This window comes from Microtus pennsylvanicus, chromosome 7, assembly GCF_037038515.1.
Source record: "Microtus pennsylvanicus isolate mMicPen1 chromosome 7, mMicPen1.hap1, whole genome shotgun sequence".
Classification (NCBI taxonomy): Eukaryota; Metazoa; Chordata; class Mammalia; order Rodentia; family Cricetidae; genus Microtus; species Microtus pennsylvanicus.
The window spans coordinates 124,099,134-124,118,975 of record NC_134585.1 but is presented as its reverse complement, the minus strand read 5'-3'; the positions used below and the strand labels follow the sequence as shown (position 1 = coordinate 124,118,975).

The window sequence follows — 19,842 nt, the reverse complement described above, 5'->3', positions numbered from 1 at the left end:
TTACACAAAGCAAACTTGCCATCCTGTGTGGTACTCCGAGCACACTGCCTTTTCGGCTTCCCTGGCCTCTGCGGCTGCCCTTTCCACTTCCCCACCAGAAAGCAGGTGGCCCACACAGCCTGTGGTCGTTTCTTTGCCCTCCTGTAGGAGTGGAGTCCATGTCTGTTTCCCAAGACCCTCCCGCTTGCCCCCTCAAAGCATCGGCCATGCAGTACTTAACAGCGGCCATCTGCCCAGATACCTTATAAGATTCCCTCTAGCCACGGGGCCTGGACTCATTCAGCCTCCAGATCTGACTGTTTCATTCATTACCAACTGGGTAACCTAGAGCAAGTTACCTGCCCTCTCTCTGCCTTTGGAGGCTCAGCCGTAAGATGGACACAGCAGTTGGATGTTTAAAAAGCATTTAGATTTGGAGCTAGAAAAGTGGCTTAATGATTAAGAGAACTGGCTACCCTTCAAGAGAACCCACAACTGTCTGTCCCAAGGGACCTGATGCCTTCTTCTGGCCTCTGTATAGTGCACAGACACACATGCAGGCAAAACACCCATACACTAAAATTTAATGAAAATAAAACAAAGACTCAGGCCTGGTGGCCCCTGCCTGTAAGTCAACACTTGGGAAGCAGAGAGGAGAATCCTGAGTTCGGGGCTAGCTGGGGCTGCATAGCAATACTGCCTGAGCAGAGCCAAACCAGCAAAAGGCCATGAGACACCCTGCCTCTCTCAGTGAGCATTCTGTGTATTCTCTTGTTTCTGTGAAGCTTAGCTCAGAGGCTTCTTTTAGGGTTTTGTTTATTTGGTGAGTTTGTTTTGTTGGGTTTTTTTGAGACAGGGTTTCTCTAACTTTGGAGCCTGTCCTGGAACTAGCTCTTGTAGACCAGGCTGGCCTCAAACTCACAGAGATCTGCCTGCCTCTTCCTCCCAAGTGCTGGGATTAAAGGCTTTGCACCACCACCGCCCAGCTGTTTTTGTTTTTTTCTGACCTCTCCATTATAAAGTTGGCCTCCTTAGCTACCTGTACCCCAGTCCAACTACAGACACTCCACACAAGTGCTACATGATGCTGGCAGGGCTAAGTGGTGGCTGACAGGTCAGGGGCGTGAGGAAGCTGGTCTGCCCAGCAGGAAGGGGAGCAGGTGGGTGATGCAGAATCCAAGTCAAATAATCCCAAGCTAAAAGTATTCTAAGGTTTTCTTTATTAAGGGGGAACTCACGGATCACAGCGAGGAAATTAGAGATGGGTTCTGACGTCCAGGTGTGGCTTGCGAGGAGAAGAGAGGGGGAGCTAGGCAGGACTGCAGCTTTTTGGTCCCCTAAGTCACGCTCCAACCTGGTCCAGCCTCTTAAAGGCCATTGGCTGAAGGAGGTTCTCCATCACCTCCCCCTTTTGTCTAAATAAGAGAGTTCCAAACCCAATACAACACTATATACAATAAGAACAGATACCAAGTATAAAAATTAGAATTACAACCAGCATAAACAATATTAAGCAAGGAGCATAAGCTAAATGTTTTAATAATCATTTTATCCTAAGGAGTCTAAGTCTTTTATTAGAAATGGCTTGGCTAGATCATAAGATGAAGGTAACTACAACCATCTAATCTTCAATTCCATCAAAGGCCTGAGAAGGGAGACAATATTACTTGAGTAGGCAGGGAGTGCAATCAAGCAGCTTCCAAAATGTGCAGTAGATGACAGAGACCACTGGCTACCTGGGCAATCACGCAGTCTCATTTACAATGTTGGAGCAACCAACTTTGGCTAAGGCCTCAAACAAGGGTGCCTTCGGGGAGCATCACAAAACACTGAGGCCTGGTTTGGGGGGAAGTCACTGGAGAGGCCCATGGGTGTGGAGCAAGAGCCCAGGGTAGACATGGGGCAGCTGCTGCCCACGAGGCTTTGCGACGCCTGCCTGACCCACGTCGCCCATCTTGCCAGTGCACACACGCCACCCGCCCCTCTCTGTGGTACGCAAGTTCGCTCACCTCTTGAACCAGAGTCAGGAGGACTTCTCAGCAGAGGCGGAGCTGCTGAAGCTCCAGGAAGAAGTGGTCAGGAAGATACGTTCTAATCAGCAGCTGGAGCAGGACCTCAACCTCATGGACATCAAGATTGGTCTGCTAGTCAAGAACCGGATCACCCTGCAGGTGAGCAGCCCCTGGGTTACCCCTCCCCCAGTCCAACTGTTCCTGAGAGGGAATCCTTACCGTTCTTCAACTAGTAATTTAGTCCTTTCCGAATGTGTGTAGGTTAGCACCTGGCCGGTGCCAGTGTCCTCAGCCCTTGAGGTCTGCCATTGGGCATGTGTGGTGCAGAGCCCCATGGGTACGGTGGGAGTGGCTGACTGCTGACTTCTGGTGCAGGGGCTGTAGGTGATTCGCTTACCTGGAAGTCTGTTTCCTCTTTAGCTCTCTGGAATCAGGAGTTGCTATGTCCCCTGGCAGAATGCAGAGACAGATATGAAAACTCTATAAATTACAGATGAGGAGTAGCAGGTTGATGCTGCTGCTGTGGTGTCTCCACCCCAAGACCCATACATTAGTCAGAAAGAATGGTAGCAAAAGCACAAGCAGACGCAGCCTCTCTGCCTGGCAGCCCCGAGCCCTCTGAAGATTCTCCTGTGAAAGCAGAGGTGCCAGGAGCAGTCGTGGGGCTTTCTCCTCCCACAAGTCCTGGTTCTTCCAGACACTGAGTCTGCACCGCATGTGTTCATGGTTGGTACCAGTCCAGACTGTTGGGTTTGCCCCTACCCCAACATCCAGGACGTAGTCTCCCACTGCAAGAAGCTGACAAAGAAGAATAAGGAGGAGCTGTCAGACATGATGATCCTGGACAAACAGAAGGGATTAAAGTCGTTGAGCAGAGAGAAGCGGCAGAAGCTGGAAGCCTACCAGCACCTCTTCTACTTGCTGCAGGTGAGCGGGACTCCAAGGAGAAGCCTTGCGTAGGTGCAGCGCAGTGGTAGAGCACGTCCCTTGCATGCATAACACTGAAAAAACAAAACAGTTTAAAAGCCAAAAAGTCTCCATCACCTTCTGAGCTTGTTCTCTTTGCTTTCTCCATGGCCTGCCTACTGCCCTGTTGCCGGAGACAGAGCCTAGCTCTCCCCATTTGTATGGAATATTGCCAGTGTTCTGAGAAGGCGATACTTTCTCCACATCAGGACAAACCTTTGTAACCCATCTGATCGCCAAATCCCCAAGAGCATCTCCTCTGCCTCCCGTTGTTCACAGACTCAGCCTATCTATCCTCTGCCTCCCGTTGTTCACAGACTCAGCCCATGTATTTGGCCAAGCTGATCTTTCAGATGCCGCAGAACAGAACCACCAAGTTCATGGAGGCTGTGGTTTTCAGTCTGTACAGCTATGCTTCCAACCGCCGGGAGGCCTACCTTCTGCTCCAGCTGTTTAAGACTGCACTCCAGGAGGAGGTCAGGTACGTTCTCCTGACACAGGGGCAGGGGTGGGGATGGAGACGGTGGGTCAGAGACATTCTTCTCTCCAACTCATAGGAAGAATGTGAGACAGCGCTGGAGCGGGATGGTGGGGGATGTGGGCTGACCTAGCAGGGTGACCAGACAGCAGGACCTCCCTTAGGGAGGGTACAGAGTAGACTTGAACAGGCAAAACTCTGGAAAGGGAAACACAGCTATGTCCTCAACATATGAGGCCAGTAACCTATTGTACCACAGGTCAAAGGTGGAGCAGCCTCAGGATGTGGTAACAGGCAACCCAACAGTGGTGAGGCTGGTGGTGAGGTTCTACCGCAATGGGCGGGGACAGAGCGCTCTGCAGGAGATCCTGGGCAAGGTTGTCAAGGATGTGCTGGAAGACAGGTCAGTCAGCATCCACACAGACCCTGTCCACATCTATAAGAACTGGATCAACCAGATGGAGGCCCAGACCGGGCAGCGCAGGTGAGCCAGCAGGAGGGGGGGGCAGCGCAGGTGAGCCAGCAGGAGGGGGGTTCAGGCTTTGATCGGGTCCCTAGGCAGATCTGTAGGGAAGCCTCCATGTGTTTGAAGGTGACATACAAAGGACTTAGAGCAGAGATGACGCAGGCCTACAGGAGATTTAAGCCCTGGCTTTCTCTGTTCCCCAAGCTGTCGAGGATGATTTGCTAGTAGAACCTTGGTCTCTGCTTTTGAGTCTGACATTTCCCCTGCTCTTTCCAGCTGCTCTGTGACTCCTGAGTCCTCTCTCTTGTGTGAATCCTCACTGCTGCAGTCCTTCTCCCTCTCCTCCCCCTCCTCCTCCCCTGTGTATCCTCACTGCTGCGGTCCTCCTCCTCCTCCCCCACCTCCTCCTCCTCCCCTGTGTATCCTCACTGCTGCAGTCCTCCTCCTCCTCCCCCTCCTCCTCCTCCTCCCCTGTGTATCCTCACTGCTGTGGTCCGGCATCCCTATCACCCCCAGCCACCCCCTGCCTCCCGCCCCAAGTGCTGCCTTTTTCTGGCCCTTGCTCTTGGTACATGGGTCTGTCTTGAGCCTCACTGTAGAAAAGTGTATCTTAGAGAAGAGTTGGTGGGGAAAGTCTGGGAAGGCCACAGAGGGACTCCAGTTTTACCATCTCTCTCTGCCCACAGCTGTCTTCCCTATGACATCACCCCTGAGCAGGCTTTGAGCCACTCTGAAGTCCAGAGGCGATTAGACATCTCCCTACGCAATCTCCTCACCATGACTGATAAATTCTTCTTCGCCATCAGTTCATCTGTGGATCACATTCCGTATGTGTAACCACTCCCCCGGGGAAGGCCAGTCTGGAAGGGAGAACAGAGCAAGTGATATCTGAAGAAAAGGGGCAGGAAAAGAGGAGGCGGGGGTGTCTGCAGGGCTTCAGATGTGTTAAAGCCCAGCCAGGGGGCCAAACTGGGAGGCTACAGCTGGGTCACTGGTCAAAGAGAAACCCAGTGTGTTGTCAGGGAGAACAAGTAAAGAAAAGATGGGACTCTTTGGCCCACAAAGTCACAAAAGGGTAATATTCCAAACTGCTAAAGTATCTCATGATTATAATCCTTCCTCCCATTCTTTCCTTCCTTCTTTCTTCCTCTCTTTTTCTCTCTCTTTCTTTTTTTCTTTCTCTCTCTTTCTTTCTTTCTTTCTTTCTTTCTTTCTTTCTTTCTTGCTTGCTTGCTTGCTTGCTTTCTCTCTCTCTCTTCTTTTATTTTTTAAGCCAGGATCTCTACATAGCCCTGGCTGTCCTGGAACTTGCTATGTAGTCCAAGCTGGCCTCAAACTCACAGAGATCCACCTGTTTCAGCTTCCCCAGTGCTGGGATTAAAGGCGTGTGCCTCCACCTCCTGGCTTGGCCCTTTTATTTTAAAGGTTTTTCTTTAGTGTGTATGGTGTTTTGTATGCATGTGTATCTATGCACTGTTTGTGCCCAGTGCCCTCAGAGGCCAGAGAAGAGCAACAGAGCCCCTGAGCCTGGAATTAGGTTGTTGTGAGCTGCCATGTGGATGATGGGAATTTCTCTGAAAGAGCAGCCACTTATTAACTACTGGTCCATCTCTCCAGCCCCCAGTTCTCTTCTTTCTTAGAAACTGGCCAATAACTTGGAGGCAGAGACAGAGTGGTCAGAATTACAAACAAACCTTATTCTTCTAAGTTTGAGTCCAGCCTGAGCTACATGAAACCCTGTCACAAAACAAACAAACAGGCAAACAAAAATCCTTCAATAAGAGTTTTGTTGAAAACTATTTGGTAAAACCAGGTGGTGGTGTAGCCTTTAATCCCTGCCCTCAGGAGGTGAGGCGGGGGATCTCTGAGTTTGAGGCCAGCCTGGTCTATAGAGTGAGTTCCAGGACAGCTAAGACTACACAGAGAAACCCTGTCTCAAAACAAATGAATTTGTTTAATAAATTATGAATGGGTGTGTGTCATCTAGATCCAGCATCTAGCCATGGGCCTTGGTTCTCAGCGTGAGGGTGGTTGAGCGCCAAAGGGGAAGCAGCCCCAGACTACAGAGCAGAACTGAGGCTTCACAGCCAGGAATAAGGAAAGATCGTCTGACATCTAGAAGAGAAATACACAGGAGTTATCAATCTGCTGGAGCTGGGAGCTGAAATAGCTTTTCGCCAAGTCTAGTTTTGCAGTAGCAAACCCGTCACAGGAGTGACAGAGGCGCTCAGCACGCTGGAGTAACCCTGCTACTTTCCCAAAAGCCCTGCGAGACTAAGTGCCCACTCCAGCCTTCCCTGCCAGGGGGCAGGATGCCGACGGGAAGGACATGGCAGAGAGTAGATTTTTAGCAGGTAGGCAGGCAGGCCCTGCCCCAGCCCAGACACGCTACTCAGGACCTCTGGGAGCTGGCAAAGTTGACTGCCTCAGAGCCTCCTGGACTGTCAGGTACCCAAGAGGCAGAATAACTCGCCTCTGTAGGAAGGTGAGATACACTGTAAGCAGAGGTGGTCTGTGGGGGGAAGTGGGAGGGCCCCAGAAACAGTTCTTGAGCTGTAGCAGAAGGCACTTGGAAGGCAGAGGTTGAAGCCAGCATGTACTGCAAGACCCTGTCTCAGAAACAAGGAGCATAAGGCGGGGAGAGATTCAGGGCCCAACAGGGCCCTGTTCCTGGTATTGACACAAGACAAGAGGAAGGACAAAGGCTCAGGGGCCGCACTCCAGCGGGGAGCACCAGCAAGTAGAGGGAATGTGTGTGGACCCTGGTGTAGCTGAGATGGAGAGAAGGCAGCCAGGCTCATACTGAGTCCTGAGACGGAATCCGAAGGGCCACATGCAACCTGATTTGTTCCTCAGGTATGGGATGCGGTATATGGCCAAAGTCCTGAAGACAGCCCTGGAGAAGAAGTTCCCCAGTGCCACAGAGAGTGAAGTCTATAAGGCAAGTGTCGTGTCTCCTCTGCCACCTCCAAGACTCCTTTGCCCAGTTTGGCCAGTGATCCCAAGACAAGCAGGATGACAAACTATGCTCTAAACAGAGTCTGGCTCACCATGTGGCATGTGGAGCTGTGACTATCAGGGTAGCTTCTAGGACTTTCTAGAAGGTTCTCCTCTGCACTCAGGTGGTTGGGAACCTCCTGTACTACCGCTTCCTGAACCCAGCTGTGGTAGCGCCTGATGCCTTCGACATTGTGGCCATGGCAGCGGGAAGCACAATGGCCGCCCCACAGCGCCATGCGCTGGGTGCTGTGGCCCAGCTCCTACAGCATGCTGCTGCTGGCAAGACCTTCTCTGGGGAGAGCCAACACCTTCGAGTCCTGAATGGCTACCTGGAGGACATGCATCTCAAATTCAGGTCTTGGGTCCTGGCGCCCCGTCCCTCCCTCCACCCTCCCCGGCCTCTTCCACTCCTCACGGCTCACATTCTACTCCTCTCTAGAGTCTGAGGAAGAAACTCCCAGAGACACAGGGAATGGGGGCCTCCCAGGGGACAGAGGGAAACCAGATAAAAGCAGGGCAGAGCTGAGCCTGCCAGCAGACCCACCCCACTCTGACACGTGCTCTCTCTGGGACAGGAAGTTCATCTACAGAGCCTGCCAGGTGCCAGAGCCAGAGGAGCGCTTCGCCATAGATGAGTACTCAGATATGGTGGCCGTGGCCAAACCTGTGGTGTACATCACTGTAGGGGAGCTGATCAGCACGCACAGGGTGAGGGGTCAGCCCCGGAGGGAAGATTCCTGACCCCAGTGCCAGGCCTGGCTCAATTCTGTACCCTCTTTCCTTCTACCATCCACAGCTCTTGCTGGAACACCAAGACCAACTGGCCCCAGATCACCAAGACCCCCTGCACCAGCTCCTAGAGGACCTTGGGGAGCCACCTTCTATCTCTGACCTCATGGGTGTGTGCCTTCTTGGATGGCTGTCAGCAGGCAGCTCATCATAGGGACTCCTCTGTTTTCCCTATGACTCTGAGGAACACAGACTCACAGCCTTGTATGGACAGTACAGATATTGATGCTACAGGAGGCCAAGCTGTAACAATGACCAATGAAATCATATATAAGAAATGTGGGGGAGAGCCTCTTGGGTCCTACTGCGTCTAGACATCTAGCTCTAGGGCTCTGGGATGAGAGGAACAAGAGGAGTGTGCCACGCAGCGGAAGGGCAGTGTTGGTGGGATGCCACGACTCCACACTGCAAGCCCCAGCTGGCACCCAGGTTGAGATCGTACAGAGGTCCAGTGGTAGTGACTCAAGTCCTTTCGTAGGTGTCGAGGCTGAGGGCATGGGACAGTGGAGGTGGCTCCCCGAAAGGTGCTGTAACCCCATCCATAGGTGTCGATGCTGAGGGCATGGAATGGTGGGGGTGGGGTGGCTCCCCGAAAGGTGCTGTAACCCCATCTTCGTGTGCCTGTTCCACTCATCTCTCCACATCTCAGGTGAGAACACAGCCACAGATGGGCAGGTAGATCTGAGCAGGCTCGAAGTGTCCCTGACACTCACCAACAAGTTTGAAGGGCTGGAGGCAGATGTTGACCACACCAGCAACCAAAGCCTACTTCTGAGGTAGGTGTGGGGGCTCTCCCGGGGCTTTGTAGCCTGCTGCCTAGACGGTGGTTCCACTCAGAGATGGCCATCATACTTCTTATTGCCCTCCCACCCCCCTGTTCTAAAAGTTCTCACTGAAGCCTGCGTCACGTTTGCCTCGCTCAGAATAGAATCAGCCCTTCTTTGGCAACCTCTCAGCCTTTTCCTTGGAGTCACAGCTGAAGGCGTGGGGATGACTGGGGTCCTGGAGCCGAAGGTGTCTGCAGATTGTACTACTGCCCAGACTCTTTGGTTTATTTGCTTTTTGAGACAGAATCTCCCGTTGTGGCCTAGATTGTCTCTGTAGCCCAGGCTCGCCTCAAACTCCAGTTAATCTTCCTATCTTAACTGAGATTGCAAACATGAGTCACCATGCCTGGCTCGACCAAATGCTCTTTAGGTTTGCATTTCACCGTGGGTACAGACTGCTTCAGGTGGGGAGGGGCTCAGGTGGAAGCTTCCTCTAAAGTCCACGACTCAAAGTCACAGCCTGTGGGAGGTGGGAGGGACCAAGTTGTCATGCCTGCCCTAATGATGGTCAGACAAAAGCTCAGACTTCTTTCTCTGTGTGTGCATGATTGAGGGAAGTACATGTCATGGCACATGTGTGGAGATCAGGACAGCTCTGTAGAAGATTTCCATCTTCACATGGGTTCTGGGGATGGAACACAGACCAGCACATCTACCAAAAGCCGTCTTACCAGGCCAGGCCAGGCATTCAGTCTTCACACTTCTGCAGAAGCCAGTCAGGAAGGACCACACAGCACTGGGCTGGCTACCTGGGCAGTTAGCAGCGCCATCTCCCTAAGGCAGCTCTACCCTTCACACACTGTCAGCGAGACAGCCAGAGCGGCTCCTGTTCTGTCAGCAAAGGTCTTAGAGTCGGAAACACAAGCAGAAAGCTACCCAGAGGAGAATCAGTCATGGGGACCTACAGGAGAAGATGAATACCTGGGCTAAGGAGGCCAGTTTGAGGGAAGGTGTTCTAGGGGGTAGCGCCTCCCCTGGACTGGCTCACTCTTCATCCTGGGCATCCCTAGCATCCCAGACCTGGGGCAGGGTCCACTTACCGTTAGCTCTTTGGCCACCCCGTCCAGACCCCTCCTGAACCTCACCCTGTCTTCCCTTTAGTACCAAACAGATGCTGGCTGACCTCATCCAGTTCCACCCTGGGGATTCCCTCGAGGAGATTCTGTCCTTGTCAGCTCCCAGAGAACAGGTGAGTAGCCAGGACAGCAGCACACAGCTAAGTCTTTAATTCTTCTCTCCCTTCACATTGCCTGTTCCTCCCCCAGAGGCCACAGGCTGAGGGGACAGCCTAGGCAGCCCACTTCCTCCCTGCACAGGGCTGGAATTAGCAGAGTGCTGAGGGGCGGTCTGTTGAGAACCACATAAAGGAATTGCTCTGGAGAGTGGTGGAGGAGGGTTTGGAGGCAGGAAAAGATGTCAGGTGGGCTCCCTGTTGGAATAAGACAACGCCAGGAGTTCCCTGAGTAAAGGTGGTAATGCCACACACAGGCATATCCCAAAACAGCTAGGCAAGCTCCAATAACCTCACGCCCATAGGGCGCCTCAATGGGGTGGGAGGCTGGCAGCAGCAGTGTCTCCTTGACCTGTATGTGTCCTTTGGAATCACCGTGTGTGATGGCCTGTGTGTTCTCCACCTTCCCACTCCCCGCCCCACCCCAGAAGCTAGATGCACAGGGTCCCAAGCTCTGGGGTTTGTCCTGATCTGAAGTAGGAGAGCAGGGCCCAGAACCTCCTCAGCATCTCTGCCCCCTCCCAGGAAGAGGCCCATCATCGGCTGATGTGTTGGCGCCAGGCTCATGACACCCAGAAGCCAGAGTCACTTCGACGGCACCACTCCATGATGGCACACTCCCTCCTGCCACTGGCAGATAAGCAGCGACGTGTCCTGCGGAACCTGCGCCGCCTACAGGGCCTGGGGTTGGTCAGGGCCAGCGACTGCTATCAGGGACTGGTGGATGAGCTAGCCAAGGTGATAACCTAGGCCAGGACTACAGGTGACCTCATGTAGAGCCCCTGTACTGGCTTTCCAAAGGCAGACTTCTCCCTGGTAGCTGGGAAAGGAGCGCTGAGTTTGTCCCCTGGCACGTTCTTTGGATTGTCTCTTAGATAAAACAGCTCTCACGGTTGCCTTTTCCTGGTGCTGGGAATGGAACACACGTGCTTGGCCGACACTCTACCCTAAGCCACTCCTGCCCCAGGCCCTTTCTGTTTCCTTAGCCATCTTCACAGTGAGCTAGTGAAGTGGTCTAGGCCTCAGGAAGGCTGCCGACATGCTTCCTGTCCCATGTGCAGGACATCTGCAACCAGCGTAGGCAGCGGCAGCGGCGGAGGGCAGAGATACTGAGACTCCGGGCCACACTGAAGGGCCTCGAGGCCAAAACCACCTTCTATGAGGAACAGGGTGACTACTACAGCCAGTATATCCAGGCCTGCCTTGACCACCTGGCCCCCAGAGCCAAGTAGGTGTTGTGAACCCTGCCCTCACCAGAACCTGCACCTCTGCCTGCCATCACCCCCGGTCAGCACCGCGTGCCCCCCTTGCCTTCCACAGCAGGGAGGCTCCTCAGGGCCTGGCATCTTCCTGCCAGCCACCAAGAGCTGGCAGCCAGTATTGAAAGTTTTTCAGACAAACTCTCCTTCTTTTAAGCAGGAGTTCTGGGAAGGGGAAAAAGCAGCCGTGTCTTCATTACACAGCCGCCCAGCTCCTGGAAAAGGGCGTCTTGCTGGAAATTGAAGATCTCCCTGTCTCTCAGTATGTGTCTTTGGGGGGCAGAATATCAGACCCTTTCTGTCTCGTGGGAGGGAGACAGAAAGGCTGGGATGAAGCTCTGAGCAGGCACTGGGTTGGAAGGAGGAGGAAGTTGCTTGCTGAAAGAAGGTGGGGAGATGGAGCATCTTCAGGCAGACAGGAGAGCAGCAGACATGTTATATCTCTGGTAAGGATGCTGGGAACGCTTCCTGGAGATGAGGCCAGCTTGGTAGGGCCAGGCAAGTGAATAAAGATTAAACAGGCAGAAGTCAAACTGGGAGACGATAGAGAACAGGCCGCCAGCAATGGGGCGCAAGAAGCCTGGGCTGTCAGTGGCACCCACCACTGCCCCAAGGAGTGGCTGCGGGAGTGGGGATAGGGCTCTGAAAAGAGGAGTCCCATGCTGACTCCTTTTCCTGACAGCTTCAGGAACGTCATCTTTGACATCACTCCTGGAGATGAGGCGGGAAGGTTTGCCGTAAACGCCAAGTTCTTGGGTGTGGACATGGAACAGTTTCAGCTCCACTACCAGGTGAGACCCTTCCACAGGTAGACCCAGGTCCATGGGAGGTGGTCTGTAGTCCAAACACCTAAAAGATTGAGGCAAAGGATCAAAAGTTCAAGACCCAGGGCTGGCATGGTTCAGCTCACCATACCACTTACCTTTTTATGCCTATGCTTGCATCTTTTTTTAATCGTTTATTTAACTTTATTTTATATGCATTGGTGTGAAGGTGTCAGATGCTCTGGAACTGGATCTTCAGACAGTTGTAAGCTGCCATGTGGGTGCTGGGAATTGAACCCGGGTCCTCGGGAAGAGCAGTCAGCTCTCTTAACCACTGAGCCATCTCTCCAGCCTCCTATGCTTGAATCTTGATTCCTAAGGCCTACCTACATGGTGGAGGGAGGCAGAGACTCCTGCAGGATGTCCTTTGGCCTTGGTACATGTCCTGTGGAGTGTGACCACATATATGCACACACACACACACACACACAAATAAAATTAAGTAAATAAATATAAAACAAAAAACATTTCTTTTGGCCGGGCGGTGGTGGCGCACACCTGTAATCCCAGCACTTGGGAGGCAGAGGCAGGCGGATCTCTGTGAGCTTGAGGCCAGCCTGGTCTACAAAGCGAGTTCCAGGACAGGCTCCAAAGCTACAGAGAAACCCTGTCTCAAAAAACCAAAAAAACATTTCTTTCCATTTCAAGGCCAAACTTGAAGTACAGCATTGGAGGCCAGCCTGGGGAACTTAGTGAAACCTTGTTTCAAAGCAAAAGTAAAGCTGGAATGGGTGCAAGCCTTTCATCCCAGCTCTGGGAGGCAAGGGCAAGTGAGGAGCTCCAGGCCAGCCATGACAGCATCGTGAGACCCTGTCTCAAAGTAAAGACACAGTAAAGATTAAAGTTAAAAAGAGCTGGGGATATAGCTCACCGGTGAAGTACTCGCTTAGCATACGTGACGCCCTAGGTGTCAGCTCCTGGTACTGCCGGCTTTATAACCCCTAGTCACTCGGTAGCATTTACCCATTTTATAGGCTCAGAGGCTAAAAGGTTAAAAAGCTGACCTCAGCCCTAGCTAATATTCAGGGAAGCAGTGATTTCATTTTTATTTGCAACAAGGTTTGGTGACCTTGAATTATGATTTTCTTGCCCCCTCCCAAATGCTAGGATTACAGTATGCACTACCTTACCTGACTTATGGGGTACCAGGGCTTCACACATTTTAGGCAAGTACTATTCCAACTTACACCCCCAATCCTGTATTTTTAAAGTCTTGTTACTTTTACATGGGTTCTGAGAATCCAACTCAGGTCCTTGACAAGACTTTGCCAACTCTGTCATATCTGGCCCTATTTTCTGTTGCTGTTGTTGGGGCATTGGGGGGCGTGTGTATGTGGGGGTGTACTCGCATACACATGTGGAGGCCAGATGTTGACATTTCGAGTTTTCCTGTACCATTTTCAGTGGTTCGGCTAGCCAGGGAGCCTCTGGGGTCTGCCTATCTCTGCCTCCCTGGACCGGGGTTATGGCACACACTTCCAGGGAGCTCTCTCTGCCTCCCTGGACCGGGGTTATAGCACACACCTCCAGAGCGCTCTCTCTGCTCCTGGGACCGGGGTTATAGCACACACCTCCAGGGCGCTCTCTCTGCTCCCGGGACCGGGGTTATAGCACACATCTCCATGGCGCTCTCTCTGCCTCCCTGGACCGGGGTTATGGCACACACCTCCATGGCGCTCTCTCTGCTCCCGGGACTGGGGTTATAGCACACACCTCCAGGGCGCTCTCTCTGCTCCGGGGACTGGGGTTATAGCACACACCTCCATGGCGCTTTCTCTGCTCCTGGGACCGGGGTTATAGCACACCTCTCTCTGCTCCCGGGACCGGGGTTATAGCACACACCTCCACGGGCGCTCTCTCTGCTCCCGGGACCGGGGTTATAGCACACACCTCCACGGGCGCTCTCTCTGCTCCCGGGACCGGGGTTATAGCACACACCTCCACGGGCGCTCTCTCTGCTCCCGGGACCGGGGTTATGGCACACACCTCCATGGCGCTCTCTCTGCTCCCGGGACTGGGGTTATAGCACACACCTCCATGGCGCTCTCTCTGCCTCCCTGGACCGGGGTTATAGCACACACCTCCAGGGCGCTCTCTCTGCTCCCGGGACAGGGGTTATAGCACACACCTCCAGGGGCGCTCTCTCTGCTCCTGGGACCGGGGTTATAGCACACCTCTCTCTGCCTCCCTGGACCGGGGTTATAGCACACACCTCCACGGGTGCTGAAGACCCACACTCAGCCCTCACTCACATGCACCTTCTCTGCTGAGCCACACCCTTAGCCCCCTTATTGTTTTAAAGGTATATTTGATTTCTATGTGGGTGGATGAGTGCCTACACCTAGGTGTGTGCCGAGTCCAGAAAGGGGCATCAGATGCCTTGCGGCAGGAGGTATAGACGTTTATTCAACATGGGTGCCAGGATCTGAGCCTGCTCCTCTCGGCTAGACAGCAAGTGCTCTCGTCCCTGAGCCATCTTTCCAGTCCGGATTTGGTTGGTTTGCTTGTTTGTTAAGGTAGAATCTCCCTTTGTAGGTCAAGCTGGTCTTCAACTCAAGACAACCTCCTGTCTCAGCCTCCCAACTTTACAGGGTTTGCCACCACATCCCGTGAATCAGTGGTTTTAATCTTATTTATTTGCTTTTATTATTGTTGTTTTCTCAAGACAGGGTTTCTCTGTGTAGCCCTGACTGTCCTGGAACTCACTCTGTAAACCAGGCTGACCTCAAATGCACAGAGATCCTCCTGCCCTTGCCTCCTGAGTGCTGGGATTAAAGGCGTGTGCCACCACCGCCCGGCCTATTTTTGATTCTTGTATTCGTATATGCATACTCATTCAGATGTCCAGAGGGACCAAAAGAGGGTGTTGGGTGTTGGATCCCCTGGAACTGGGGTTACAGGCGGTTGTGAGCCACTTGATGTGGCTGCTGGGTGTCAAACCCAGGTCTTCTGCATGAGTAGCAAGTGCTCGTAAGTGCTGAGCCATCTGTCCAGACCTATTTATTGGTTTTTGTTTGTTTTTGAGAAAGGGCCTATTCTATAGCCCAGGCTGGCTAAGCTTCTGCCACTGCCCTCTTGGCTCCGCCCCCTCCACATGCGGGAGCTGCAGGTGCCAGCCTTCAGTGCAAGTCTCTGTTATTTGTGAATACGAAACCTGGGTTCAAGCCCTGGCTCCACTTGGCTTAGCATTTGGTCAAATCACTGCGCCTGTTTTTCTCATTTGTAGAGTGGGCTTTCCACACCCTGCTTCAGTGGCCAGTGCTCCTGGCAGCTGTAAGGCTTCATGACAAGTGCTTTATAGGCTGCACCACTCCCAGAAGCTCGTAAACCCCCTCCCTGTTCCTTCCCTCCTAGGACCTGCTGCAGCTGCAGTACGAGGGTGTGGCTGTCATGAAGCTCTTTAACAAAGCCAAAGTCAATGTCAACCTTCTCATCTTCCTCCTCAACAAGAAGTTCCTTCGGAAGTGATGGAGGCTGTGGAGCTGCCCAGCCCGGCCTCTTAGCTTATTGACTGCCTGTGACTCGCGGTTCTCGACCCTTGCCTGCAAATGCTGGTGTTTCTACCCGGCTGAAGTAGGCCTTTCTTCCAGGTCCAGCCGTGTGGCTTTCCCCACATACACGGCCCCATCCCTGTGAACTAGAAACCTGCACTCCTTCCTGGAAAGGCTCTCCGTATTGTGCTGCAGCCCTGCCTAGCAGCAGTCTCCCTTCCTTCCCACAGACCCCAAAGCCATGGCCTCCCCTTAGTAAGCCCTGGGCATTACTTCCCACTACAGCCCAGGACCCTCTGTGCTGTGCCCTCAACAACCCCTAGCCTTTCATCCCGTCAGGACTTGGGTACAGCATTTACTGGTGTCCTCCATGGCAGCAAGGTGCACATCAGTGATGGTCTGTTGCTTGTGTGTCAGTGGGGTCTCTGTGCCCCCTCAGTCACGGTGTCGCTTCTCACTTCTGAAGTCCTTCTCATTCCTCACTTCAAACTAAACCCATTCCATTTTCTTCTCCCTTATATTCAAGTCTCTTGGCGTCAGAGCAGGGAGGCTCCTGGCTCCCGCTTAAGAACTCATTGTCTCGGCTGTTCGCTGTCACCTCAGAGCTGACTTCAGGTGGCTCCATAGATCTGCAGGCCTGCCTTTGCCACGCTCTGTCCACCCCTCTCCTTCCAGCTTCTTGCCCTTTCTGCCAATAAAACCAATTGTTAGCCCACATCTGTCAACCCCTCTGTTATCTCCTGAAGTACAGCTCTCATGTTCTGGGGTACAGTTTCAGAGAACTTGGGGATACCCCCCTTGGCAGCCTTTACCTGCCCTGGGCACATGCCCACTGCCGCCTGCTCAGGCTTGTGCAGTGCTGGATGAGGCATCTCGCTCTCTCTCGTCACCCAGGGGACAGGGAGAGGGAAGAAATGCTCAGGTGATTTTGTTTCCATCTCCCTACTCTAAGAGCTCAGGCCAGGAAAGCCCAGTCCAGACTCCATGACCACTTTACACAGCTCTCACCTGTGCCGTGCCTACATCCAAGTCTCCTTCCCATGGTTTCAGGACGCCGCCGGGGCCTGTGGGGGAGAGAACAATCCACACCTGCCTGACACTTGAACTCCACAGCGTCAACTGGGCACCCCGCCTTTTCCTGGCACAGCCTTCCTGCCTCCACTCCACTTGCTGTCACATTCAGTCTCACTCAAAGCCTCTTCCCCTTGACATGTCACAGTAAAAACTTCAAGTGCTGCCTTGCTCAGGTGACAGTGACATATACCAGAATCCTAGTTTTGACACACACAGTCATTAAATATCTCACACTCACCAAGTAGCTCTGACATTGTCCTGCGCGCACACACACACACACGTCACACTCAGCCACACACACCACTGCTCTGTGCGCACACACACACAAGTCACGCTCAGCCACACACACCACTGTTGCGCGTGCACACACAGACAAGTCACGCTCAGCCACACACACCACTGCTCTGTGCACACACACACAAGTCACGCTCAGCCACACACACCACTGCTCTGTGCACACACACACAAGTCACGCTCAGCCACACACACCACTGCTCTGTGCACACACACACAAGTCACGCTCAGCCACACACACCACTGCTCTGTGCACACACACACACACAAGTCACGCTCAGCCACACACACCACTGCTCTGTGCACACACACACACAAGTCACGCTCAGCCACACACACCACTGCTCTGTGCGCACACGCACACACAAGTCACGCTCAGCCACACACACCACTGCTCTGTGCACACACACACACAAGTCACGCTCAGCCACACACACCACTGCTCTGTGCACACACACACACAAGTCACGCTCAGCCACACACACCACTGCTCTGTGCACACACACACACAAGTCACGCTCAGCCACACACACCACTGCTCTGTGCACACACACACACAAGTCACGCTCAGCCACACACACCACTGCTCTGTGCACACACACACACAAGTCACGCTCAGCCACACACACCACTGCTCTGTGCACACACACACACAAGTCACGCTCAGCCACACACACCACTGCTCTGTGCGCACACACACAAGTCACGCTCAGCCACACACACCACTGCTCTGTGCGCACACACACAAGTCACGCTCAGCCACACACACCACTGCTCTGTGCGCACACACACAAGTCACGCTCAGCCACACACACCACTGTTGCGCGTGCACACACACACACAAGTCACGCTCAGCCACGCACACCACTGTTGTGTGCACACACACAAGTCACGCTCAGCCACACACACCACTGCTCTGTGCACACACACACACAAGTCACGCTCAGCCACACACACCACTGCTCTGTGCACACACACACACACGTCACGCTCAGCCACACACACCACTGCTCTGTGCACACACACACAAGTCACGCTCAGCCACACACACCACATGGAGAAATGTCTCAATAGCTATGCTGTAAAGGTCAGCCCAGGACTCCATCAGTACAGTCCCTGGATCCATCCCGGAGACACATCAGCCTCATCGCTGCCACACTCCTTCACGTGGTAACAATCCCTAATAAGCTCAACGTAATCAATGTCCTTGCCCACTGCGAGGGCCCAATTCGTGGCACAGGGGCTGAGCCTCTGTGGGTGGGAGTGTCAGAAATTTAAACACAAAGTGCTAGCAAGCAGAAAAAGTATTCTAGGACAGGCCAGCCTTGACTATACCCCACATTCAAGCCCCAGGGGCTAAGGATGTGACTCAGTGGCTCTGTGCTGTGGTCTACTACACCCAGGACCCAGGCTGAGTCCTCAACACTGGGAGGAAGGGTGGGTGGTTCAGTAGGTGGTTCTGAGAAAAACTGGAAACTCGCATTTAGAAAGGAATGGTATTGTCTGTTTTGTTTGCTTTTTTGAGACAAGGTTTCTCTGTAGCTTGTTCTGTAGACCATCGTGGCCTCAAACTCACCTGTCTCTGCCTCCCGAGTGCTGGGTTTAAAGGCGTGTGCCACCACTGCCTGGCTCTAAGCCCTGTCTTATGACCTATGCAGATACTGGTTTTTTTTTTGAGACTTGTTTTTTGGCCTTGAATTTTTAATCTTTCTGCCTTAGCCTCCCCAGTATTGAGGGGTGGGGAAGCTCACTTAAAGTAGTTCATGGAATCTAAGTGAAAAACAAAAAAAACTATAGAACTCTTAGAAGAAAACAGACTGAGCTAGGGCTCAGTAAGTAGCGAGCCTGCTTAGAAAGCACAAAGTTCTAGGTTTGATTCCCTGCACAGCACGAAACCAGTTGGTGTGGTATGCACCTGTAACCCCAGCACTCTGAAGGCAGAAGACCGCGTTTGTGTTGAGTGCGTGTCAAGTGCAAAGCCTGGAGTGCACAAGACCCTGACGTGTGTGCATGTCACACGTGCGTGCACACACACACAAACCTGAATTTTCCTTCCTTTGGCTTGACAAAATTTTAAGAAATAAAAAGCAAAGAAGAGCAGGCAAGCTGGCTTTACCAGCCTGAGAAGCGGTGCTCAGGTAGCGATGCACACTTGTAACCCCAGCACTCGAGAAGCAGGATTGGTGCTGCCTGGAGGTTAAAGATGACTTTCAGTTCCTTCATTCCACTTTGTGGATTCTGGGGATGCAACTCAGGTGGCCAGGCTACCCACTGAGCCATCTCACCAGCTACATAGTAAGGCCCTGTCTCAAAAAATATAAAACAAAGATGTCACAGTCAAACCAATTTAAACGCTTTTATTAAATTCAGACACTTTATGCAGCATTTCCCAGAAATACTGGTTCCAGAAACATTAAACCCTTTTATTCTTCTGTTTTGATGTGTCTTCCTGCTTGCTAAGCATGCAGTCTCCAGTTGAGCTGCCAGTCCCAGTCCCTCAAACCCTTGGAAGAGTTTGTACTTTCCCTTCTCTGTTTCACCTTACACAAATGAGCTAGTACATGTACCATCTCATCAGAGAAATCTCCAGGAATACAGAAGTAGAGTAAAACCTACCCCACCACCTTCCTCACAGGTGGCACTGCTGGCAGCCTGGGGCAAACCCTTCGAGATCTTCCTTCTACACGCTTGCTTTCATGGGCATGCTCAGATCATGGCTAGCTGTATGTCCCAAAGTCATGCCTTCTGCATGAGACAGCGGCTCTGGCCTTCACCCTAGAAGCTAGACAGGCTGGTACCCCCGTGACTGCCTTAGCTACTGTATGGCCTGGTCACTGCTATGGTTTAGACCTGGTCTGCATCCTGCTAGGGTTTCTAGATCCCAATTTAATCCCCATTGTGTGGTATTAAGAGGGTGGACACTGAACTTGGGGCATAGCTCAGTGATAGGGAGAATGTGAGGTTCTGAGTTCAATTCAAAGCCCCCAAAAGAAAACAGAAAAGAGGACAGAATTTAATATGACCATGATATTTGGGGTGGGCCTTTGGGGAGTGATTAGGGTTAGATAGGGACTCTTGAGTGGAGCCCCATGAGTGACTTTACAAAAGACACAAAGTCCCTGATATTGCCCTGTGCCACATTGGGACTTCCT

At 52.7% G+C, this 19,842-nt stretch overlaps 1 protein-coding gene across 3 annotated transcripts in view; it reads left to right on the top strand.

Moving 5' to 3' along the window:
• Iqgap3 (IQ motif containing GTPase activating protein 3) overlaps positions 1–16,036 on the top strand; it is a 48,437-nt gene extending 32,401 nt beyond the window's left edge. For 2 of the 3 annotated variants that reach the window (XM_075978616.1, XM_075978614.1), the window contains exons 23-38: positions 1,942–2,150; positions 2,766–2,918; positions 3,275–3,438; positions 3,695–3,919; positions 4,588–4,728; positions 6,758–6,842; positions 7,024–7,256; positions 7,477–7,609; positions 7,698–7,800; positions 8,340–8,466; positions 9,619–9,706; positions 10,274–10,486; positions 10,810–10,976; positions 11,165–11,269; positions 11,690–11,798; positions 15,186–15,436. In XM_075978616.1, coding sequence (XP_075834731.1) covers positions 1,942–2,150; positions 2,766–2,918; positions 3,275–3,438; positions 3,695–3,919; positions 4,588–4,728; positions 6,758–6,842; positions 7,024–7,256; positions 7,477–7,609; positions 7,698–7,800; positions 8,340–8,466; positions 9,619–9,706; positions 10,274–10,486; positions 10,810–10,976; positions 11,165–11,269; positions 11,690–11,798; positions 15,186–15,299 — 2,369 coding nt within the window. In that variant the 3' untranslated portion in view covers positions 15,300–15,436. Of the gene's footprint in view, positions 1–1,941; positions 2,151–2,765; positions 2,919–3,274; positions 3,439–3,694; positions 3,920–4,587; positions 4,729–6,757; positions 6,843–7,023; positions 7,257–7,476; positions 7,610–7,697; positions 7,801–8,339; positions 8,467–9,618; positions 9,707–10,273; positions 10,487–10,809; positions 10,977–11,164; positions 11,270–11,689; positions 11,799–15,185 lie in introns of all 3 variants that reach the window. The other variant, XM_075978615.1, reaches the window with a different exon arrangement.
• Positions 16,037–19,842: the final 3,806 nt, after the last annotated feature.